General features: G+C 39.9%; 1 protein-coding gene across 2 annotated transcripts; it reads left to right on the forward strand.

Moving 5' to 3' along the window:
• The first annotated feature begins 6746 nt into the window (after positions 1-6746).
• On the forward strand, positions 6747-20405 carry mxra5a (matrix-remodelling associated 5a). 2 transcript variants are annotated; one of them, XM_026932116.3, is made up of 7 exons: positions 6747-7442; positions 7703-7920; positions 9662-9791; positions 9902-10292; positions 10942-15060; positions 16075-16996; positions 17455-20405. In XM_026932116.3, the coding sequence occupies exons 2-7, from the start codon at positions 7742-7744 to the stop codon at positions 19361-19363; spliced, it is 7650 nt and encodes a 2549-aa protein (XP_026787917.3). In that variant the 5' UTR covers positions 6747-7442; positions 7703-7741; the 3' UTR covers positions 19364-20405. The 2 variants fall into 2 exon arrangements, with proteins under 2 accessions (XP_026787917.3, XP_026787918.3); XM_026932117.3 differs by having other exon boundaries at positions 6748-7442; positions 10945-15060.
• Positions 20406-24328: the final 3923 nt, after the last annotated feature.

The raw sequence follows: 24328 nt of genomic DNA on the forward strand, positions 1-24328 counted from the left end.
CAGCAATACCCTGACCTAGCTCTATCAAGACAAAGGTTTGAAGTAAAACAGTGATGAGTAAGCAATTCCAATTGCAAGGCTTCATAGCAGTGTCTAGACCAGTCTAGATCGGTATGACCAAACTGTGTTGAAATGTATCCCTCCAGGGTTCAGCGCTGTAAGTGCATTAGCAGATGAGAATGTAAATGAGTCCACTGTATATGGTATAACAAAGAGGAATAGGAATAGGCAGGGTATTGCACTTCAGTGGTGATGACAAATAAGTTTTCAGTTTTCATCTTTTTTTCCTGGATGGCCCAGAGAGATCTGTATGTTCACTGAAGAAAGAATGCTGCTTTTGAGCATGGGATTGATCCAGAGAACAAATCCTTCATCCTTCTGAAATTAGTCTTGGACTCACTTCTGAACCCTAGTACAGTCACATCAGGTGTGGAAGCTATAGTCTCTCAAGTAAGGTGATTGGGTCAACATGTCAAGTTATTTCCTGTTTCAAGGTTCATGGTGGGAAAAGGGTTAGTATGGTCAGTGGAGGAGACCAAATGCCTTATTGATTTGTAAAACCAGGCTTTCATAGGACTGGAGATAGGACTTTGTGGTGAGAGTGCTTGCACTGAGGGTATCTTGAAATACACAGGTCTGCATGGGTAAAAATCTTCTTTTACAAGAACAGCACCTCATTTGCAGTATTCCTGCCTGATGACATACCAAGCATCCAAAAAGTTCTGTTCTTCACAGTTTCAGTGCTGGTACCAAAGAAAAAAACACTGCTTACTATTTTGCAAACCTGCATATACAAAAGTGAAAGCAAACCTGCATTTATAAGCCCTGCCTCCAAACGAGCCCAGAATCGGTCCTGAGTGGGAAATCAAATATTCAGGCCAAGTGTGAAAACGCCCAAAGTCCATAAAGGCAGCCTCCTCCTCCTGGCTGAACTGGAGATAACCTGTAGGTCTTTCTGTACACTGGAGCTTAGTTATGCATTCAAAAGAAAGCTGGGTGGCTTATTTTTAGGCTTCTGTAACACATTTATCAATATCGCTGTGTTATAACAGCTTAGCATAAATACCTCAGCTATAAACTACCAGATATGTTTGATGTAACCACTTGGGAATGTCTTGAGTAGCTACAAGCCAAATGAAGTTCTTAGCATCAAAAGATGCCTATGTTTGGTGAAGTGGTTTATTTATATAAATTGTCCATTTTAGGACTGGAGGAATGCGAGGTTATTCTCCAACAAACAGTTTACAAATCCTCAAAACCTCAAACCCAATGGACACATTTTCTTTGTCAAGAGTAACTACCTGTTTGAAAATACCCCAAAGTCCAAGTCTAGGTTTATTTTATGTTTGGAAAAAACAGTCAATGCCTAGAGCAGCACCTCACCCATGATAGGTTTCTCAGAATTCTTTTGCTGACGCCCTTTACCGTAAGCAGGTCGCAATAAATTGGCATTGGCCCCTCACTGTGGTGGTAATGGTTCCCCGCCTCAGGTAGGGTTATGTGGAGCAACGCGCCATGTTTTCCGTCGCAGACACCTCGCCTCGATCACCAGGTCCAGCTGCACACAGCAGGCTGGGAGGCTGTTTATTGTAAGGCTGTGTCCAAGAGGAGGGAGTGCGGCACTGGGCCAGGAAAGCAAGACAAAGAGTATGGGAGACTTAAGACTAAAGAGTGACCTACAAATCTGTGAGCTCTAACAGAATATGATGAGAAGACACGAAAGGGAATGGACTGTTCAGTGTAAAGGCAGCAGGACTGGTCTGATTAGAGCTAACTCTAAGAGCTACAGCTAAGTTCAGTGTTAAAAGCATCCGTTTCTTAAAAAAAAAAAAACACAAAATTTAAATATAAATTCCATTAGCTATGGAAGTCATATGATAAGTTACCTTCCTGTTCTTGTTGTTGTTTAGTTTTCAAGCTAGGATATGCTGGGTACCATATTTTTTATATATACTTTTTATTTGCTGTTATCTGCATGCAAAATCATAATGTTTGAAAAGATTTCCTCATGATCTAGAGCTCCTGCCAGTGTACTGCAACATTTAGCCCCAACCCTAATCTGAGACACCTGATCCAGCTAAAGAAAGTCCTCAGGAACATCTGAATATTAGAGCCACGTGTGTTGGATTATGGGTTGGATGTTTAAAAACATATGCCGCATCTGAAATTGCATACTTCTAGCATAAATTGTATGCCACTAATGCTCCAGAAAGTTCAATGTGTCGAAAACCAAGGTATTCATTTAAACAGAAGAGGAAAAAAAAGATGGTTCCATTTATTCTTTGGTTTGTACCCAAGATGAACCTCTTTAGGTAACTAAGATGCCCTTAACTATTTAAAAAAAAAAAAAAACCTTGAAGAGCCATTTTCACAAAACATTTAGAAGCATGTGCACCATACTACCCTCTCCTACAGAACGAAATGTTATATCTGCAATCCTAAAAATCTCTAATAGGGCTCCAAGCCACTGTAGGAAGCTAAGCAAGTAATAAAACACTTTGAGGCATTTTGTTATTAGAAAGTAATCAACACTGGGGTGGTGCTGTTTTCTAGGGTGGTGGTTATTTTCCTGTAACAGCATGTCTCAAATAGTTTTATCCCCTTATACCACAGCAATTGGTCAACAACTACAATTATTGTTTATTAAAGAGTTTAAAATTGTATATTCAGTATAACCAGCAGCTGTGATGTGAGCCGGAGAGCCATACTGAGTGCCAAACAGTTGCTAATGTCTGCTACCAAACTCGCTAGATTTGTTGCTAGTCTCTTTTTTTTTTTTTTTTTTTTTTTTTACAAAGTTACCAAATCTAGCAACAAAGTTACTAACTTGGCAACACTGATCCCTTCTTGACTTCTTTAACTAACCATAAATTTCAATTTCAGCTTCTTCATACAGTATGTCATGCATTTTTGGTGCTACGCTGTCTTCTTTCAAACATCTATGCAGAACAGAGTAAGCCACCATGGTAAATAAACTGAAATATGAGGTCACAGGATAAAAAGTGAAGTGCTGTTTATTGTTGCTAAGCTGCATGGAGATCCAGGTCAGTACAGAGCCACAGATGGTCCTTTTCAGAGGAAACCCACTGAATGGTGGGAGGGAAGCTTAAACAGGATGGTTCATAACTGTCATATGTGTCACTCAGTGGAAACTCTGCATTGCATGTTTGATCTATTTCTGAGATTAATTATGTGACTTTATTTATAAGCACTGGGCTCACCAATTGGGCAAGCAAAAGCTGGTGCTGGACCAGCATAAACCAGAGACTCTTACTCAATTTGATTCATAGGCAGAGAAACGAAGAACATGCTACGGATTATAAGGAGAAGACCAGATGACTGGGGTGGTAATATTCAGAAAAACGTTTTCCTGGGAAGGAAAATAGGAACTGTATTTATTTCCTGTGTCAGGTGTGATAGATTTATTATTATAATACTTTCCGTTAAAATTCCGTATTCTGAAGGCATCTGTCTTATTCAACCTCACCTCGCACAAATTCATATTCATTCAAGATGTATGAAAGGCAGAAACCTATAACCTCACCTCTTTTCCTAACCTCAACCTCAATTTTTATATAAGTTAACTCATTTGTGTGAATTCATGACTACGATTGATTGTTTCTTCTTTCCCTCAGTTTGAAGCATGAAACTCTCTTTTGTACCCCATATAATTTGATTGACAACAGGCTGACCCTACACCTGAAGGCTGTTTTCTTAGAGGTCAAGCATGTACAAAGCCGCGACCCTGTCACAGGACGACAGGCGAGTCTGGATCACTGCTAGAACCTTCAGGAGATGGGTAATGCTAACATGTGCTAACCAGGTGGAATACGCATCGCTACTGAAGCAGTAGTGTGTCTGTTTAAGAGACAGGTGTGAGCTTTGATTTTAATTCTAACAAAGGTTTTTTTTTTGAGCAATCTGGATATACAACATGTCTGCGTGGCCTGTAATCAAATGTAGATCAGAGACACTAAATCCTTTAGTGTTTCGTAGTTAAAGCTAGGATCTTTCCCCAGGTCTCATTGTTTTTCAGACACAGATTAAGCCTAAGTATAAATTACACCTTCAGCAGATATATGTGGCGGCCTGGCAAATCCCTTCACATGGTGAAATCTTGACATTTTCTACTGTATGTAGTTATGAAAACTACATTTTTTCCTGACTGTGGCACAGGAGCATCACAGACATTTTGACAAACAGTATCTAATTACAAACTGAATTGATTAGACTTATGTCCATTTCACTAGGGCAGGTAGCTACACAACAACTTTATCGAAGCATGATAAAGGAAACCACACTTAGCTAGCAAGGTTTTAGATACCTTTAGGCAAACTGACTGTTTTTACCACCACGTCCCTTATCTTTGCCAGAAGATAGTCTATCTAAGATTAAATTTATAAATAAAAACATTCTCACGTTATTTTGGCAAATTTTGCAATATATTACATACAGGCAGCACAGTGCAAAGGCTAATGTTGCTACCTCACAGCTCCAGGGTCCCTGGTTCAATTCTGACTTCAGGTTAGTGTCTGTGTGGAGTTTTGCATGTTCTCCGACATGACTATTCCTCCAGATTCTCTAGTTCCCTCCCACTTCCTGAAGACATGCCTGTCTTCAAGGAGGACTGACGATCTTAAATTTGCCCTTGCGTGAATGTGAATGTGTAGGTGAGTGGTGCCTTGTAATGAACTAGTGTCCCATCTAGGGTGTGTTCCCATGGTTCCATCACAACCCTGACCAGGATAAAGCACTTACTGAAGATGGACGAGTCCATTACATACGTGTTTGGTGACATATATTACAATATATTATATATTGTGACACTTCTTCTGGTTTCTTAAGGGTCTCAAACCTCAACTTTGAGGTTAAAGGCAGAAAAATCAAATTTTGGTCAAAACATGACTTTTGGCAGTTTGCCAGAATTCAGCCAGAGCGACATCCAATGTTTTTTTTTTTTTCTAGACTACACATATTGCTGGAAGTACTTTTTTTTAGTTATTAACTGAGCCAAATTTGCTTCTGGAAAAATCCCAGTGCACTTTATGTCTGTGAAATGTCTAATAAAAAGTCTGCTGATGTTCAGTAGATGGGTTATCTACAAGCAACCTTTCAACCATCCAGCGTTTGTTAGTTTTCTTACAGTAAACACATCGTAAATGTTTCTATGTGGCATTGACTCCAGACAGACTTCTCAGTTGAGGGTCAGTAAAGTGTGTCTCACCTTCAGTTCTGCTCAGTAGTCTTGAGACACAGCCGACCTCCATATGTCTGAGACGTCAGACTCGTTTTTGTTGGGTTTATTTTTCAGCGTCATGGTGCTTTGCTCAGACACAGTAAGCCTGCTCTTTCTCAATCTATACTGGACTCCTGTGTGATAGAAGAATCCACAGAAGAATTCTCCATGTGCGCCATCGACCCCTAATGCTCGACCCCTAATGCTTCCTGGGAGTACATTTAAAGACCATGTAGCATAACCATCCTGTATAGTGACTAGTGCTGGTCACGATAACTTGCTTCCTACCAATCAGCAGGTGTGTGTGTCTTACTTTCTATTTATCTATTTATTAACTGTTTTTATATTTAAGGCTCCAAAAAACCTGATATGGATGGAGCAATTGTAATTAAGGACATTTTTTAAACTGTGAAAGTGATCCAACCTAATTGCGTGCATTTAAACTCTTTTTTTTTTTTTTAGATGTACTTCCAATATTCTGTCATGTTTTATATCCACAGATATGTCAGATTTTTTGTTATAGTTTTCTCTCTACATTTAGTGCATAATTGAATGCATTGTGTGTTCAGAACCTCATAGACAGTATTATTAGACGTTAACGATGACAGCACCTACTTGGTGTTTTCATGCAGAAGTGCTATTTGCTTAAAGTGACACATGACGTTAGATGGAGTCAAGAACAAGGGCAGGAGGCTGCGACCTTTGACCTTGCTTGTTTGGTAACTTTGAAACACTAAATGCTCCAGCAGTGACTCATAAAGACCACAAACTTCATAGGTTAGGGTACTGTGTGTGTGTGTGTGTGTGTGTGTGGTGGGAGACTGAGAGCTGAAAAGTAAATGACAAGGCTTTGAACCCTGCCTGAACTTTACTTAAGAAGACGTTTAGCCATTTAACAGGAAGCCACTTCAGCTTGTCACAGAAATAACAAGCATTTTCAAGACCAGCGATTATTAGATGCTTTCGGCTAGATGAGTTATTACATTCTTTCTGTATTTTATCAAATTTAATAATTAAAATGGAATATAAGGAAGAATATTAGGTCACTAGATTAATGGTATTTTGCTCTCTTGTAAGCAATGTGGAAGTTCTATATCAGTTTTGTGTTGTATCTTCCTTTAGACTCATGAACTTTACATAGTAGTAGTAGTAGTAGTATTAATAATAATAAGAAGAATACTTATTATTATTATTATTATTATTTATCTACAGCTGCACTTATTATTGTTTTTTATAATTTAATTTATTAAATCTATTATTTTTTATTGATTATTATTGTTTCATTTTGTCTGTATTATTATTATTATTATTATTATTATTATTACATGCATATAGTAGAATGCAAATCTAATATTCTGAGAAAACTCAGTTCGATTTGAAACAGGTGTCTGATGATTTCTTCATGGGAGTCCCACATGCTTTACATTTATACATTTGAGAGATGTTTTTATCCAAGACTGAGGGTCTTACCCCCAAATTGGCTCTCTATAAGCCTTGAAATTTGAACTCACAGCCTTCCAATCACCAGCACAGAACCTCTTCCAGTGAGCTCCCTGTACCCCAAAGCTGCCTGCTGATCGTATGTTTCCATTACCCAGCTCCAGTGCAAAACTAAAGAAGAATTTTGACACCAAACACATCTTGGCTGATTGGCTGCACTGAGCTTAAGTGGAAAATGTGAGTCAATTTCCTGATTTGTTTCTTAGTGCACCGAAGCATCTTTTCCTCCCTGGATCAGTGTTTGAGGAAAGTCACTCAGTTGTCCAGCCCTCAGTGGAAGTGTTTGGGAAGGAAGGAGCGTGAAGAGCGCGCGCTCAGCCACTCCTCCTCATCCCTAAAGCACACTCATCTGCCAGAAAAAAAACCCTCTCAAAAGTTCTCTAAACTAAACGCAGAAGCAGCTGCAGAGCAACAGACAGACTATATGGAATTCCCAGGCTGAAAGGAACATATTTATTTTTATTTATAGCTTTTTGGTTGTCTTTATGGCTATTGCATTGGAGTGACAGTGGATACAGAGAAATTGTGGGGTATTCTGTGAAAAGTTTCCATGAATGAAAACGTTCTGGATTTGTTGTTTCTTCACCATTGCTTCAGTGTTGCAGTCCACGTTGACACTCGAAAAGAAACTTTTCAGGAGAAGAATGAATGAAAGTCATGTTGAAATTTAGTAGAAAAACGACTTTAATAACACAGAGCATATAAGGTAAGTCTTTCAGTCCTGTTTTATTAATTTCATGGTTATTTTTTTCTTGCAGTTGCACCCAGGTTGAGTCAAATGCTTGAATTTTAGTGCAAAAAAGTTTAAACTTTTTGTAATGCATATATTGCAGTTCAAGAAATAAAAGACAGCATCGTTATTTCCCACAGTGCGTTTCACTTTTATTTTATTTTATTTTATTTATTTTTTTTTTTTTGCATACTGCTTTGCATTTCAGTCTTGATGATTATTGTGGTGCTCCACAGTGGTTTTGTAAAAGTTTGGCTGCAGCTGTGAAGCTGAAGATGGGCCGCTGTGTTGTGCGCGTGCTGACTCTCTTTACGCTGGCGGCGCTGGCGAGAAGCGCGCGAGGCTGTCCGCGTCCGTGCGCGTGCCCGCAGCCCGGAGAGGTTCACTGCACGTTTCGCTCTCTGCTCACGGTGCCTGCTGGCGTGTCCCGACAAGTGGAGCGCATGAACCTAGGGTAAGCGTGGTCCCCCAAAAGTGAAAAGGGAGGAAACTGCATTTAAAGATTTCATTTTGACTGTGGCACAGGAGCAGCACGGACATATTGACAGACCATATCTGATTACAAACTGAATTGATTACACTTATGTCCATTTCACTAGGGCAGGTAGCTACACAACAACTTTATTAAAGCATGATAAAGGAAACCACACTTAGCTAGCAAGGTTTTAGACACCTTTAGGCAAACTGACTGCTTTTACCACCACATCCCTTATCTTTGCTGGGTGATAGTCTAGCTAAGATTTAAAAAAGTATATATTTCATTTGCACAGGTGCCCTTACATAGTGCACAAACTATATTTGCATAAAATGCATTTGCACACTATTGCCTATTGTCATAATTGTATGTAGGTTCATGCAGAACTCCACACTGAATGTAGCTGCACTTGTCCATTGACCATTGACGACAATCGCAACACTACAAATTTTTCTTAAACCCAAATCCATCAACGCATAAACAAGGGGTTGACAACACCACAAAATTATCTTTTATTTTAAAACATTTTTATGTTTGTCTGTGGCACGTTTTCTCATACTACATGCACAAATGAGATAAGCTAGCTAGTCTAGCTACATACTTTAAGAAACATTTTTAGGTACGGAATAAAATGCTTGAGGGCATGCTATTATAGGAAAATAATCAACAATGGGGCGGTGTGATGCTGATCAGTGCAAAGCAGAGTAACTCTTACGATTCCAATTTTTAACTTATTAAAGAATGATACATCATACTTTTTATCCAGTTACAGTAATGTTTAATGCTGCAAATCAGGTTAGCTCCTTTTATCACTCCATTTAGACTCCTTCCATAAATTCCAGGAAACTTTACAATTTCAGTGATTAGATGGTTTTCATTATTGTTAAATAACAACATGTTTTATCAGTTGATTATTAGATTTATCTTATGAGGCAGATCTTCATACAAGTCACTGTGAGTAGGCTGTTACTATAGAAACGATACTAGAAGACATATGTGGCTATTGTCACTTCGCTACCATTTTATGTCCAATAACGGTAAAGGATGAGAGGAAAATCACAATGTTAAATAAACCTGTCCATGGAATATAGGGTTTAGTAAGATGCGAAAAGAGTTAATAATGTAGCTCTAAGCAACTAACTAACTAATAGAAAGGCATTGCTATTTAGACTATTTACCTAGCATACTTAATGGCATGTTAAACAATTTAAGGCTAGCTACCTGCATTGACTGTCCATTTGCAACGTATTCCTTACTTACTAAAAATGGAGTATTTGCACAGTAAGAATTACAAAATATAAGTTTCTGCCTTAGAAGGACTTCACAAAATGGAAAAAGTATTTTGGAACTATTAGCTAGCATTAGTGCTATTTTCCCTAATTGCACAGAGATCCTGTTTCTTTACATTTTACTGTGTTGTCAGACTTTCTATAGTCAAAATTGTGTTGTGGATTCTGTTTAGTACTGTCTCTCAGCCACCATACCAAATAAAGCCACTACTGTTTTCTTCCTCATTGCTAATCAAAATGAACTGGATGAACACACACCTGTCTCCCCATATGATTTAGACACAAGCTCAAGACACAACATAGCATTCCTCCAAATCATGATTTAAAATCCTGCTTAAATATTTCATCTTCATCAATTTTTAGACAGAATATTTATGGACTAGATCTTAGGTCTGAAGAATTATTGTGTACTGTAATTGGTCTTGTTTCAGGTTCAACACAATAAACCGAATAACAGACAGATCTTTTGCTGGTATGCGAAAGCTAGAACTCCTTATGATGCATGGGAATAATATTCATAACATTCCTGATGGAGCATTTCATGATCTAATATCTCTTCAGGTGAGTGGAGTATACTGGCTCTTTTTTTTTTTGTCATTATTTTATTTGGACAAAATCATAAATACCAAAATGTTGCATTTTTTTTTTGTTTTTGCTCTATACCCTCTCAGATGATGAAGATGAGCTACAACAAGCTGAAGATCATTAGTAGACGCACATTTCAAGGTCTCTGGAATTTAGCAAGGCTGCACCTGGACCATAACCATCTGGAGTTCATACACCCGGATGCATTCCAAGGCCTCACCTCTCTCCGCCTGCTTCAGTTGGAAGGCAACCGTCTGCAGCAGCTCCATCCAGCCACCTTTGCAACTTTCTCTGTACTCAGCTACTTCCCCATGTCCACTCTGAAGCACCTGTACCTGTCCGAGAATGGGCTTACAACACTATCACAAAAGATGTTAGCTACTATGCCTCAACTGGAGAACTTGTTCTTGCATGAGAACCCCTGGACCTGTGACTGTAGGATAAAATGGTTCAAAGAGTGGAGCTCAAGTGCACCAGGTCAGCATCATGTTCTATATAAGTTACATTGCAAAACAGGGAATGAGCAGCACAGTGGTGCAATGGGTAGTGTTGCTGCCTCACATCAGCAGGGTTCAATCTTGAGCTCAGGTTACTCTCTGTGTGTAAGCTTTGCATATTCGCATCATGTGGGTTTCCTCTAGGTTTTCTGGTTCCCTCAAACCTTACAAAAACATTCCAATAGGTAAACTGCCAATGTTAAACTGCCCCTACGTTTAAATGAGTGTGTGAATGTGGGTGTGCATGGTGGTCTGTGATGTATTCCCACTTGTGCACAGTGTTCCTAGGATAGGCTCCAGATCCATAGCAACCCTGACCAGGATAAAGCTGTTATTAAAGAGGGAATTAGTTAAAGTGGTAGCTGTGGATATAATAGTTACAGCGGGAGAATATTATTGTGCAACTGTTATACTGTATATGTAATATATCAATGCTTATAAAGATCTTTAAAGATGCTTTAAAGATCACTTAAGAAGTGTGGGAAATGCTGAGAATTGAGACTTGTATGTTGCTGACGCTGTCTGATGTTTGATTTTTTTTTTTTAATGTCAGTTTAATTCTATTAGTGCCTTTAGCAGATTACTATACATTACCATATCTCTTATTAATCCATGAACTCTTTTCTCAGCAGATGTACTCAAATGCAAGAAAGATAGAGCTTTCCCTGGAGGACAGTTGTGCCCTGTGTGTTTCTCTCCTAGACAACTAAAGAAAAAAGATCTTCGGGAGCTAGACAACCCAAAATGCACTAGTCCTGTCATTAGTGCCCCTCACAGGACCTCTACCCTGGACACAGAGAGTGAACTCATGACATTAGATGACTTCAGTCAACCTCTTGGGAATGTTTCACTTGGCTTGACAGACGAACATGGAAACCAAGTAGATCTGAATTGTCATGTCAATGAACCGACCAAGTCGACCAGAATGAACTGGAACCATGTTAACTCATTTCAGATTAACACAAATGTCACTGTGACATTAGATCTAGAATGCCCAATTGACAGGGGCACTTATGAAAAGCTATGGAGACTTGTTGCGTATTATAGTGATGTACCTGCTCACCTGAAAAGGGAGATTATGTTGAGCAAAGACCCTCATATTAGCTACAGGTATCGGCAGGATGCAGAAATGGATGCTGTTTACTTCACTGGCATGAAAGCCAATATGGTGGCAGAACCTGCATGGATAATGCAGTCAGCAGTGAACTTACAGTTAAATAGACCTCAGTCCACAAGTAAAAGGGTTAGACTAACTCTCAGCACCCATCTAACACAGTTGGTAGAGGCAGAGGAAGAGAGGCAACAGAGGAGACAGTGGGTTTTGATAGAGTCCAGAAACAGCACCAAAATATCTCAGGTTGTTGTGGTGGGCAACCCAATTCAGATGCACTGCAATGTGCACAGCTCAGGGAACCCATCAATAAAGTGGATGCTGCCCAATGGGTCTAAAGTTGAGGCCCCATATCAAAGCAGCGATAACAGGATCACAGTGTCTCCATCTGGTTTGTTGGCTATAACAGCTGTGGATCACTCGGACTCAGGTGTTTATTACTGTATAGCAATAGTGGTAGGTGATGTAAGTATTCTTCCCTTTCGTCTGACAGTGGAGGACTCTTCTACTCCAGCTCCTGGAAGTGAGGGTATGGCTGAACCTATGGCAGGAGTCGCTGGCAGGCCTGTTTCTCTTCCCTGTGTAGCCCTGGGTTCTCCTGATCCAGATATAAATTGGATCCTGCCAGACAACACTATTATAAACACATGGTCAAATTTATCCAGGATGTTTGTGGCCTCAAATGGAACTTTAACCATTCGCAATAGCCAGCTCTCAGACAATGGTTTTTATAAATGTGTGGCTGAAACTCAACATGGTGTGGACTCATTAGCCACAAAAGTAACTCTGACAAGGCCCTCCGGAGGACATCCTATAAGGAAATATTCCAGTAGACCTCAGCCTGCAGAAGGAGTCTCAACCAAAATAAAAGCTCCAATAAATAATGATGTGGAAGCATCTGGGGACAATGAAAATGAAGGGCCTGAAGCAAAAACTTTTGAACAATTGGATACCTCTTATAAAAGGAGAATTCCAAATGCTCCTGTACGGGGTGGACACCCAACCAGAAAGGTGTGGAGACGTCCTCCCTTGCCAAGAAGACAAATAATCTCTAAGGGAGCTGAAAGGAGTAACCGGACAGAAATAAGGAGAAGAATCAATGTGTCAAATGGCCAGATAGATCCAGAGCATTGGGCTAACATTCTGGCAAAAGTCCGCAATAGTGGTGACAATGCAAAAACGACTACAACTACAACAAGTTCTGTTTTGACTAGCACAAATAGATTACAGCAGGTCGACACTGCTATCACAAAGCAATCAGAATCTCTTAAGAGAATGGAGGGATCAATACCAGATAGTAGTACAACCAGAGCAACACCACAAGAAGCATCACACACAGTCACAGCATCAGAGACATCGGTGCAAACCACTGCACTCAGCTTAGATATAAAACCACTGGATGCTGAAGATCAGATACACATAACCTACCAAATCGCTGCACCCGAAGTCAACCAAGATTCTGACTTGATTGATGCTGCATATACCACAATTGGTCCACAGCCTACTGCTCATTCAGTGATAGATGCAGATATTGCCAAGTGGGATGAAGTGAGCACTGTTGAGAGCACAACTCTTTTTCAACATAACCAAAGCCACACGTTGGGTAGCAAAGAAACTGAAGCAATTCCCAGGGCTAGAGGTGATGGGAATGACAATGCTGGTGATAATGAAGATAGCATTTTAAAAAGCCATGGAATTGAGGTTTATCAAGGAAAGTCTGACCACAGTCCAATATCCACCACATCTATGGTTTTTGAAGAACAAAACCCGAAAAATTATTATGCTACTCGTCTATCTACTGACATTGCAAAAACTGCATTGCAAGAGAAACATGACAGTTCACAAATTCCAGTGCTTACCACTATGGCACCAAGATCTCAATCCACTTTAGAAAATGACAGAGGAACGCATACTACCTCAATTAATCTTAAGCCTCCCTCACATGCTAGGGTCTCATCCAATTCAAAACGTAAGAATAATGGCAGACGAAGAAAGCCTAATAGAAAAAGTACAAAACCAATACTGTCCCAATCTGCATACTTCATGAATATCACACCAAAGCCCACTACTTTAGCCATTGTTTCTGAGGTCACCAAGATGACTGCCACATCTGAGTCGAAAATAGCAACATCTACAGGGGTTATGAGCATTGGAGCCAAAGTGAATAGCACTGTTCCACTTACTGACATCCAGGCAACATCACTTAGTGAAACAAGTAATGAAAACAGATCAGACCCTTTATTGGACATCAGAAATACTATATCCCCTGATACTTCTGTCAGTGAGAAAGTGTCAGAAGCAGAGCATACACCATTGCCATATGCTATACCACATAATATATCCCTAGGCAATACAGTGTTGTCAGTGTCTTCATCAACATCCTTAGGTTTTATAGGACAATCAAACATACACAGAGAAACAGTTTCTACTCTACCTCCTCTAATTCAGAACACTCCATCTACTGACCATGAGACAGTTATAAGCCTCCATCCCCTGATGGGAATACATTTTGAAGAGGCAGAAAGTGAAAGCACTACAGGACATCCCAGCTCAGGGATAAAATATGACACATCCTCTGAGAGTCCTCAAACACAATCAGAAGCAATACCAGGTGCAAGTCTAGACAAAGCAGAAAATCAGTATAAGTCTAGTGAAAATAAATTTGTGACTCCATCCAAGGAGCTTGTGAAGGCGTTCTCACTTAAACCTTTCCCCTCATCTGCTGTGAGAACCCAGCATGAAATCATTGCAAGCCATGACTCAGAAATCCCTAGCGGTTCAACAAAAGCAAACATCTATGAGGGGGCTCCTGAGAATTCTCAGGTTACAACAGAGAGGTTCATAACATCCCAAAATGCTCAACAATCTGGTATGGCCACTACAACAAAACTAAACAGTGCTTCACCTAATGGAAAACAAGAAACAGTCTCAGGTAGGAAGGCTGAAATTGCAGAAGAAAATACTGTACCTCTGATGGAAGATCATAACCCTGTCACCACCCTGAAAACAACAACAGCAATTACTGCTAATACTCCAACAACAACACCACCACCAAAAACATTATCAGTAACAACACTGCCTCCAACAACTCCAAAGAGATGTAGACCCTCTGTAAGCCACCCACATACATCTTTCCAGAATATACCTTCCATTTGGGGCAGGTCAGGTATACCTGACAGTCCAAATCATATTCCTGACAGACACAGAGAAAGAATTGTAAACCCAGAGCAGAGTATCAGGTCACCTAATAGAAACAGGCCAACTGAATTTCATTCAACAAGTCTATCAGAACATATTAAAACAGATAGCACTGACACTGAATTAAGCACCAAAAAGCCAAAACCACAAACTACACTTAAAGTTCCCACAACTACCCCAGAAGTCCTAGTTCCTCCTCCAAGACAAACCCTTCCTGTGAAGCCAAATGGTAGTTCTTCCTTTATCCACCATCCTACATCCACCTACAGTGTCGATCATTCTCAGCAAAAGCCAGTTATCCCAGCCAGAAGAGGACGGCCTAAGATTATCAACACCAATATTAGCACAGTGACAGTACAGGCTGAATCTGATGCCTATCTACCCTGTGTGGCTGTAGGAGAGCCTAGACCCTTCCTCTCCTGGACTAAGATCTCAACAGGTATACTTCTAAATACTTCTAGATCTGATAGATGCTAGTTAATACAATCCAAAATATGGTAATGTTGTTAAAAATGTTTTTATTTGTAAAACACTGCTAATATTTTGCCATGCCATAAAAGGTAATATAATCATTATCACAATATGATCTGATTAAATGAAAAAATAAAATTTCATCACACAGATCATAGTGACTCTGTAAAAGGTAATACAGTAATTTGGCTTTTGTTTAGTTTATGTGTGTTTGCATTTAATGCATGTTAATTTAAAACAGCCGACCGAACCATTTTGCACTGAGAGATATTGATTTATGACAGAAATTTTTTTTTTTAAATCCCACAGTTACCACATTTTAGCTAAACTGAATATGATGTCATTTCCCTATTGCTGACCTCTTTACAGGCCTCATCATCTGGAAGGAATGCCCTCAGTGGTTTATGTTGAAAACAGAGAATTATTTGTTTCTGTAAAAAGACCTTAATGTTTTGGTTTATGTTCAGTTTTCAGCAGCATGAATTTAAGCTGTAAACACAATGAGGTACATTTTCCAAAAGAGGGATATATCAGTTAATGCATAGATTCTGATTTATATTTAAGATGTAAATAAAACATCTTAAAATCTAAACATCTATACATCTATTAATACCTTAAAATACTTGCATTTGCTAATATGCAAATAAAATGTTAAGGTAATAGAGAATCAGTGTAAAAATGTAAAATTTTAAGGTAATAGAGAATCAGTGTCACATACTGGTTTATTATATATTTCCAATAATAAACTTTGTTTCTCTAACATTCTAACACTGATAAATCAGAGGCATGGATATTAAATTAAACTGACAGCTAAATATTATCGTTGTTATAGAACAAAGGATTTTTATAGCCACTAACTGGTCACCTGCTCAATATCTGGTATCATTGTTATTGTGACTCAATAACTGTTCACATAATCCTTCAGTTTATTATTAGCACCAATATGCAATCTCCTAATCAATGCCATTGTATCCCTCTGTAGGAGCCAGCATTACTCAGAACACAAAGATTCAGCGATTTGAAGTCCACCCTAATGGCACCCTCACAATCCGCAATATCCTTCCATTAGACCAAGGCCAGTACCTCTGCAGTGTCCAGAACCAGTATGGACAAGACAAATTGGTGGTCACTTTGATAGTCTTAGCTGAACACCCCAGGGTGTTTCAGCCACGCTATCAAGACATAACCAAAACCCTGGGAGATACTATTGATTTGGAGTGTCGTTCCCAAGGAAACCCTCATCCTCGCACTACATGGGTGCTCCCTAATAGGGCAATAGTACATATGGAAGCTCCCTCACTTGGTACACATGAACATCGAATTTCAATTTTAGCCAATGGCACACTCCGGATTAAATCTGCTACATACACAGATCGTGGGGTTTATAAGTGCATTGCTAGCAATGCAGCTGGTGCAGACACTATATCTGTTCGTCTTACAGTTGCTGCTTTACCTCCAGTGATCCAGCAACTGAAGAATGAGAATATTACACTCCCAGAAGGCAGCACTGTCTACCTGAACTGCAGTGCCAAAGGTGCTCCTCCTCCTGCGATAAGCTGGTCTATGCCAAATGGTGTGCAGCTTCATTCTTCAGAATTTGTTAGTGGCCTCAACCTCTTTGTTTTCAACAATGGGACCCTGTACATTCGTGGGTTGAGTCCGGCAAATGCAGGGAAATATGAATGCACGGCTACTAATACAGTTGGGATTTCATCCAGAGCTGTTAGTTTGACAGTGAAAAAATCTATTGCATCAGCCAGAGCCAGGATTACTTCCTCATCTCCACAGAAAACAGATGTCATCTATGGGGGAAAGCTGCAACTGGACTGTGTTGCAGCGGGAGATCCAGAGCCGAGGGTCATCTGGAGGACTCCATCCAAAAAGCTTGTGGATGCTCATTATAGGTAATAAAAACATAAATTAATTAACTCAATCACATATAAACTGATACATACCCCTTCCATACAGGTGTAAAATTATACCTACTGTTACACTTACTTGTTCCAAGTTATTTGGTTTCCTCCTACGTCCCCAAAACACACAGGTACATAGGTGAATTGGCCATGCTAAATTGCCTGTAGGTGTGAATGAGTGTGTAAATGGTGCCCTGCAGTGGACTGGTGTCCCATCGAGAGTGTATTCCTGCCTCACACCCAGCATTCTTGGAAAAGGCTCTGGATCCACCACAGCCCTGACCAGGATAAGTGCTTACTGAAGAGAATGCTGAATGAATATACTAAATAAGTGTACCTAATAAACTGGTGAATACAGTTTATTAGGTACACATACAGATTACTATAGTTTATTTCACATTTTTTACCCACTTACTCAAATTATGTCTTCAATATTCTTTGTTTTCCAGTTACGATCCACGAATCAAGGTGTTTGCCAATGGGTCACTGTCTATCCACTCTGTAACAGAGAAAGATGAAGGTGACTATCTTTGTGCTGCACATAACAAAATGGGAGATGATTATGCACCCCTTAAGGTCAGTATCTTGACAAAGCCAGCCAAGATTGAGCAGAAGACACAGATCAACCAGAAGGTGATGTACGGGGGTGACCTGAAAGTCGACTGTGTTGCATCAGGTCTACCAAACCCACAGATCCAGTGGGCTCTGCCTGATGGCACTATGGTCAACAGCATTATGAAATCTGACAGGAGCAGTGGTGGTCCAAGTAGTAGATATGTGGTTTTTGACAATGGCACCTTATTCTTTAATGATGTGGGGATGCACGAGGAAGGTGATTACACATGTTATGCTGAGAACCAGATTGGCAAAGATGAGATGAAAGTACATGTCAAGGTGGTGGCAGATGTACCTGTGATCAGAAACAAGACCTTTGAGGTAATCAGGGTCATGTATGGAGATTCAGCCTCACTGAAGTGTACTGCCAAAGGAGAGCCTAACCCTCATATACTGTGGTTCTCTCCAACAAATAGAGTGATTCCTTCTGCCTCAGACAAGTACTTGATCCATAATGATGGGACACTGGTCATTCAGAAAGTGCAGCGCTTTGATGGCGGGAACTACACATGTCTAGCCAGGAACAGTGCAGGGCAAGATCGTAAAGTGGCCAGGCTGGAAATCCTGGTATCACCTCCTGCTATCAATGGGCTAAGAGGCTCCACAAACTCTTTGAAAGTGTCTGCAATGAAGAATCAAAGAAAGCTGATCCACTGTGAGGCTTCTGGTACTCCTGTTCCTCATGTGCTATGGGTTTTCCCAGAGAATGTTATTCTGCCAGCACCATACTATGGAACCCGGATGACAGTCCATCGAAATGGCACACTTGATATTCATTCATTAAGGGTAACCGACACAGCTAAATTAACCTGCATTGCTCGTAACGAAGGTGGGGAAGCAAGGCTCATGGTACAACTTGATGTGATGGACATTATAGAGAAACCAAGACTCAAGAGTCCTAAAACGGAATCTTTCACTCTAACTGTTGGCAGGACAATGATGCTAAATTGTTCTGTTGAAGGTTCCCCAGCACCACAATTGACCTGGGTTCTTCCTAGTGGTTCTCCACTAATGAGTGGCTCCCAATTTAACAAGTTCTACCACAGGTCTGATGGGACTTTGGTAATTACTAACCCGGCTGTGTCAGAGGCGGGAACGTATCGATGCTTGGGGCGCAATGCTGGTGGACTGGTTGAGAGGACTGTAGTGCTGACTCCAGGGCGGAAGCCAGAGATTAATAACAGATACAACTCACCTGTTAGTGTGATAAATGGTGAAAGCCTACAGTTGCACTGTCTGTCTACTAGTGACCCTGTCCGTCTTACATGGACTTTGCCAAGTGGGGTTGTTCTAAACCGACCTCAACGGGCAGGTCGCTATGCTGTTCTACCAAATGGTACTCTTTCCATCCAGCAGGCTTCTGTGTACGACAGGGGCTCTTACACGTGCCGTGCCGCAAACGAATATGGAAGCTCCTTGCTAACAATCCCAGTGGCTATAATTGCGTACTCACCACGAATCTCCAGTGGCCCACCTCCTACCACCTATGCCAGAAGAGGAGTTGCTGTTCAACTGAATTGTGTAGCTACTGGTATCCCCAAGGCAGAAGTGGCATGGGAGACTCCAGACAGAACAAGGTTAATTGTCAGTACTCAGCCACGCCTGTTTGGAAACAAGTATATACACCCTCAGGGCTTCCTTATAATCCAGAACCCCACGCCAAGAGACACAGGTTTCTACAGATGTACAGCTAGAAATGTGATTGGGGTTGACTCAAAGGGTACATACCTTCATGTGTACTGAAAAGCAGTAAATTCAAAACATGCCCAAAGATCTGCGAGGTTCAGCTAATCCACAGCTTTATTTCTAGCTATTTTTCAATGTGAACATGACTTGTTATCATTCTAGGACATGTTCTACTGTGTTTCTGGAATCTTTATCATCACTTTGCCAGTCAGTTTTTCTATTACATCAGTTATTGCAAACATCTAGGAAGGTGTGCTACTTATCCAATTCATACCTAATACCTAGTAACTACTAATCTGACAATTCAGTGTAATTTTTTTAATGTAAATACTACAACCTGCTTTTTTTAACTGTTGCAGCCAGGGACAATTTATGTCAAACTGTATATATGAGGCCTATATTTTTTTTATTTAATCTTGAAAAATAATCTGAGGATATCACTGACATCTTCAATATGGAAATATGAATCATTCAGGGATATTAAACCAGACAGCTACATTAACTAATGTTTTTAATTCAAAATGGGAGAAGGAAAACTGTTTAAAGTAATTTTTATTGCTTTTGAACACATTAACCTTTCCTGTTCCGGTACACTCAAACCTATAAAGGTATAGTTTTTCTTGGCAATTTTTTTTTACATATTTGCTGTAGGACATTGTTGACATTGGACTGACTGGGAGAAATGTTCAAACCCAACCCTGGAAAGCACTATGCGCTGAGTTAACTAAAACAGCTAACTTTTCATGTAGACTTGGTTACAGTTAATGGCTTAGATGTGTATACAAACAGAACATGACAAAAATGAGGACGTTGTTGAGAACTTTCCTCACTTATAGCATTATATGTAAGAATGTTCTATAGCGTTTCCTATTCAGTTTATAAACAGAACCCCTTTCAGAAGTGAACATTGTCTAAACGTGTATTCTACATACCAGTTGTGTAGGATTTTGTACGTATACTGACTGCATCTCTGTAGAACTGACCAAAAAAGGCACATGTTTGTTTTCCATGACGTTGCTTTAACTTATTTGTCTTTTAAAGACTTGTATTGAGATTTAATTTTATTTTGGATATCTTTAATAAAGACCTTTTTACACAACCTACTTAAATGTTTACTGGAAACCATCCTACTAAAAAGCCTCTACAGTGCAGACCATGCGATTTGAAGAGAGTGAAGTGACAATTCCACAAGACAGTTATGAAATTAAGAGGTGAAATGTAACAAAGTATAATTACTGTCTGGTGTTAAGGAAAATGTACTTTACTTGAAGTTTCTTTCACCCAATTCCTTTGACTTTTACTTAATTTCAAAAGGAAACATTTTTTAGCATCAAACAACTTCAAGAAGTTGATCCAGATTCCTAACTAATCTAAACTTTAAGAGATGTGATGGAGAGAACGAGTCTTGATACCCATCACTGTAATCTAGTTGTCGCTGCAAGGACATACACTTTGCATTTAGCAATTTTCTATTTAGCATTTTAGCTAGTCATTATAATTGTAGGTAACAATTGAATAAAGGTGTTGTTAGTTAGACTTAGAAAATGTTTTCCAAAGTTCCTTGGTTCTTGGTAAAAGAGGCACTAATTTACCATCGGTAACTAAAATCAGTGTGTGATGTGAGACAGTTTTACTTTCATATTGTAAGTAAATTTGAGTGATAAATTTGAATCGTTAACGTTACCAGACAATTTATTCAGATGAGTAATTGCACTTTAATTTGAGTAAAGAATTCTGGTCTTTTTAACACCTCTGATGTAATTTCAAATCTGTCTAATAGTTGAGAAAAACATAGGGAAGATGTGGTTCTTTCACAAACTGTTGCCACAACGTTGTAAGCAACCAATTGTATAGAATGTCTTAGTATGCTGTAGCATTAAAATTTCCCTTCACTGGAACTAAGAGGCCCAAACCTGTTCCAGCTTGATAGCGCCCCTGTGCACAAAGCGAGCTCCATGAAGACATGGTTTGCCCAGGTTGGTGTAGAAAAAGTCAAGTGTCCTGCACAGAGCTCTGACCTCAACCCCACTGAACACCTTTGGGATGAACTGGAACTCTGATTGCGCCCAAAGTCTCCTCGCCCAACATCAGTGCCTGACCTCACTAATGCTCTTGTGGCTGAATGGGCAAATCCCCAAAGTTATCATAACTACAAAGGGGGACTAAATCTGCAATGAGATGTTCAAAAGCAAATGTGGGTGTGATGGTCAGGTGTCAACAACCTTCTAGCCATATAGTGTAGCTGCTGTGTGTTGCTAAATTGAGCTCAAATGAATAGCATGGCTTAATTCCAATCCACATGAAGTGAATCCTTGTTCACTTCCTCTACTCCCCTCCCATGGCAATTCATGATATGGTGAGGAACAAACTTCGGGTTAGTGGTGCTTAAAGGGGTGGTAATCATTTTTCCAAGAGTTAAAGCTGAAAGGCTGTAAATTGAAAAGTGTGATCACCTACAGGACTGATTTTTACAAGTGGAGGCAGCAAAGAAAAGTGAAAGAAGGCTTCGTTTTTCCTGAACTGGATTTGGGCCTAGACAATCAAGAGCTGGACTATTGCATCTTGGGCACACCTGGGAATATTGACCTGCCAGAACTGTGACGAACTGGTAACAAGGTAATTGTATTTCCTGAATGTTTGAGTCTAGCTGTCTAGGTCTCCTTTCCAGATTTGTGATTTTATGCCTTTCCAAAGTTGTTAATAAGAATGATCCAACTGTTCTTATATAACAACAATAAAAATACCACAGGTTTAGCTAATTTGTATCTGCATTTTCCATCAGATTTTAAATAGAGTTTTACCATTCCACAGTACAAAGACCTAAGCTTCTCAAATATTTATATAATGGTACTGTGCAAGTGTGTTATTGGCGAGTTTAAATGAAAATGTGAAAATAAAAATCTTTTTTAAGAGGAAATGAAGACAGTTGAATAAATTCACATACAGTAGCAGCAGTTACCATGACCACAGTGGACCTCAGGCCTGAGTTTATTATATACTATATATATAGGTGTACCTTATAAACACTGAACGCTAATGGAAGGGTGATCCAGTAAGAGGACAAGGAGGGAAAAGGTCCCAGAATGTATAGACGCAACAGTGCTCCACATGCTGTAGTGTTTGTGCCATCATAGACCTAGAGCCAATAATGTTAGTATAGACAGTGGAACAATAAGGCATTGCAACCATAACACTTCAGCAGTGCTGCTGGAGGACTGGAGGAGTCAACTGCACATTTCCATTGTGTTTAACTTCACAAATCTTCTCTGCTTATCTGTGAGAGTTTCCCTTAGAAACCCCAGAACACACATATGGCACAGGGTTCTTGTGGCCAGTGTGGCCAGTGAGCATTTTTAGCATCTTTTTCTGCCCCATCACTTTTTCCTTGGATGTGAAAAGTCAGTCACATCCAAGACTCTCCACTGGCTAGCTCTACTGATGTGTGAGCACTGCATTTGGCTGATAATAAATGAGTACACTATGATAGCTAATGGAAATGAGCCAATCATATTTTTGGAAGGGAGGTGAAACATACAGAGTGATCATTTCATTAAAATAGTTTTTTTTATTATTATTACTTTATTTTTACTTTATTGCTTTATTACTTTATTTTATATTATTTTATTTTAAAAAGGAACAGCGGTCCCGGATCACATAAATAAGTTTTGGTCAGCAGGTGCTTTAAATCTGAGAGGTACCAGATCCTGTTCTTAGAAGTGAAGTGAAGTGAAGTGACATGACTTGTGGCCAAGTATGGTGACCCATACTCGGAATTTGTGCTCTGCATTTAACCCATCCAAGTGCGCACACACACACAGTAGTGAACACACACACACACACACACAGTAGTGAACACACACCCAGAGCAGTGGGCAGCCTTTTTTTGCTGCGGCGCCTGAGGAGCAGTTGGGGGTTCGGTGCCTTGCTCAAGGGTCTCACCTCAGTCATGGTATTGAGGGTAGGGGAGAGCGCTGGTCATTCACTCCCCCCACCTACAATCCCTGCCGGACCTGAGACTCGAACCCACAACCTTCAGGTTCCAAGTCCAAGCCTCTAACCATTAGGCCACGACTGCCTAAACTGGCAACTCAGTGTATGCTATACATGCACTATTAATTCACACGCATTAATTGCACTGAAAGATGGGAGACCTGCAACCACCCAAGTTGCGTCCTATATGGTCACGTTCTTTCCTAGCAATGAGTGTTAGACGTGGAATTGCAGCCTAATTAGAATGTAATGTGAGGTGGTTTCTGCCATAATTAAAGAGTTGGCTAAATATGAGGCTATCAAGTTTGATTGTTTAGTTTGTAGATGCTGGTAATTAGCATGGTATGCTTGTGGATGTGACCCACCAAAATTTTCACATGCGCTAGCAGAACACTTGCCCTTTATTTGGTTTGGAGCATCCAAATGTTATGAGTTGCTGAGCTGAGTCAGCAGTGTGCAAATGGTGAGGGATTTGCTTCCGTAGTGACTTTCAGAGTGGTTTTTCTTTTATTTATCACTTCCTTACTGAATTAACTGTCTTCATCTTTCAAACTGAGCAACACTTAGACTCATTTGGTGATGTCCTGGTGTGAAGGTCCATTTTCTAGCTTTTTATGTGTTGTAAACTACAAACTCACTAAGTTGCTGTATAGCAGATGTGTTCTCATCAGAATGTGGATATGGTTCGTTCACCATGTGTAGTATGGAGAATGATGGATGTTGACTTCAGCCATATGGAGGTACTTTAGGCTGCGTGGGAGCTGCAATGTTTCTCATTTTTCAACGCTATTATGAGGACCAAAAAACCTGCTGACACTGGTGGCCCAGCAGGCTAGTCCACAAAGACATAACAAATACACAAAATGAATAATATTTGTTAACTCTGTTGCTACTGTCGCCTGCAAAAGTACTGGCACCTCTTCACGAGAATAGGTAAATATGATTGCATGAACTATATATTAAGCACAATGTTTCAACTTTTCCCCTCAAACGACTGGAGATACTATTTGTAGAAAATCATATTTAATGTTA

Source organism: Pangasianodon hypophthalmus, chromosome 26 (genome assembly GCF_027358585.1).
Source record: "Pangasianodon hypophthalmus isolate fPanHyp1 chromosome 26, fPanHyp1.pri, whole genome shotgun sequence".
NCBI classification, from domain to species: Eukaryota; Metazoa; Chordata; class Actinopteri; order Siluriformes; family Pangasiidae; genus Pangasianodon; species Pangasianodon hypophthalmus.

Bases quoted from the DNA above. Each gene is read 5' to 3' on its own strand.
- mxra5a (XM_026932116.3), top strand. From the start codon at position 7,742: ATGGGCCGCTGTGTTGTGCGCGTGCTGACTCTCTTTACGCTGGCGGCG. The intron at 15,061-16,074 runs GTATACTTCTAA...ATCCCTCTGTAG, and splicing joins CTGGACTAAGATCTCAACAG to GAGCCAGCATTACTCAGAAC. The intron at 16,997-17,454 runs GTAATAAAAACA...TTTGTTTTCCAG, and splicing joins CTTGTGGATGCTCATTATAG to TTACGATCCACGAATCAAGG.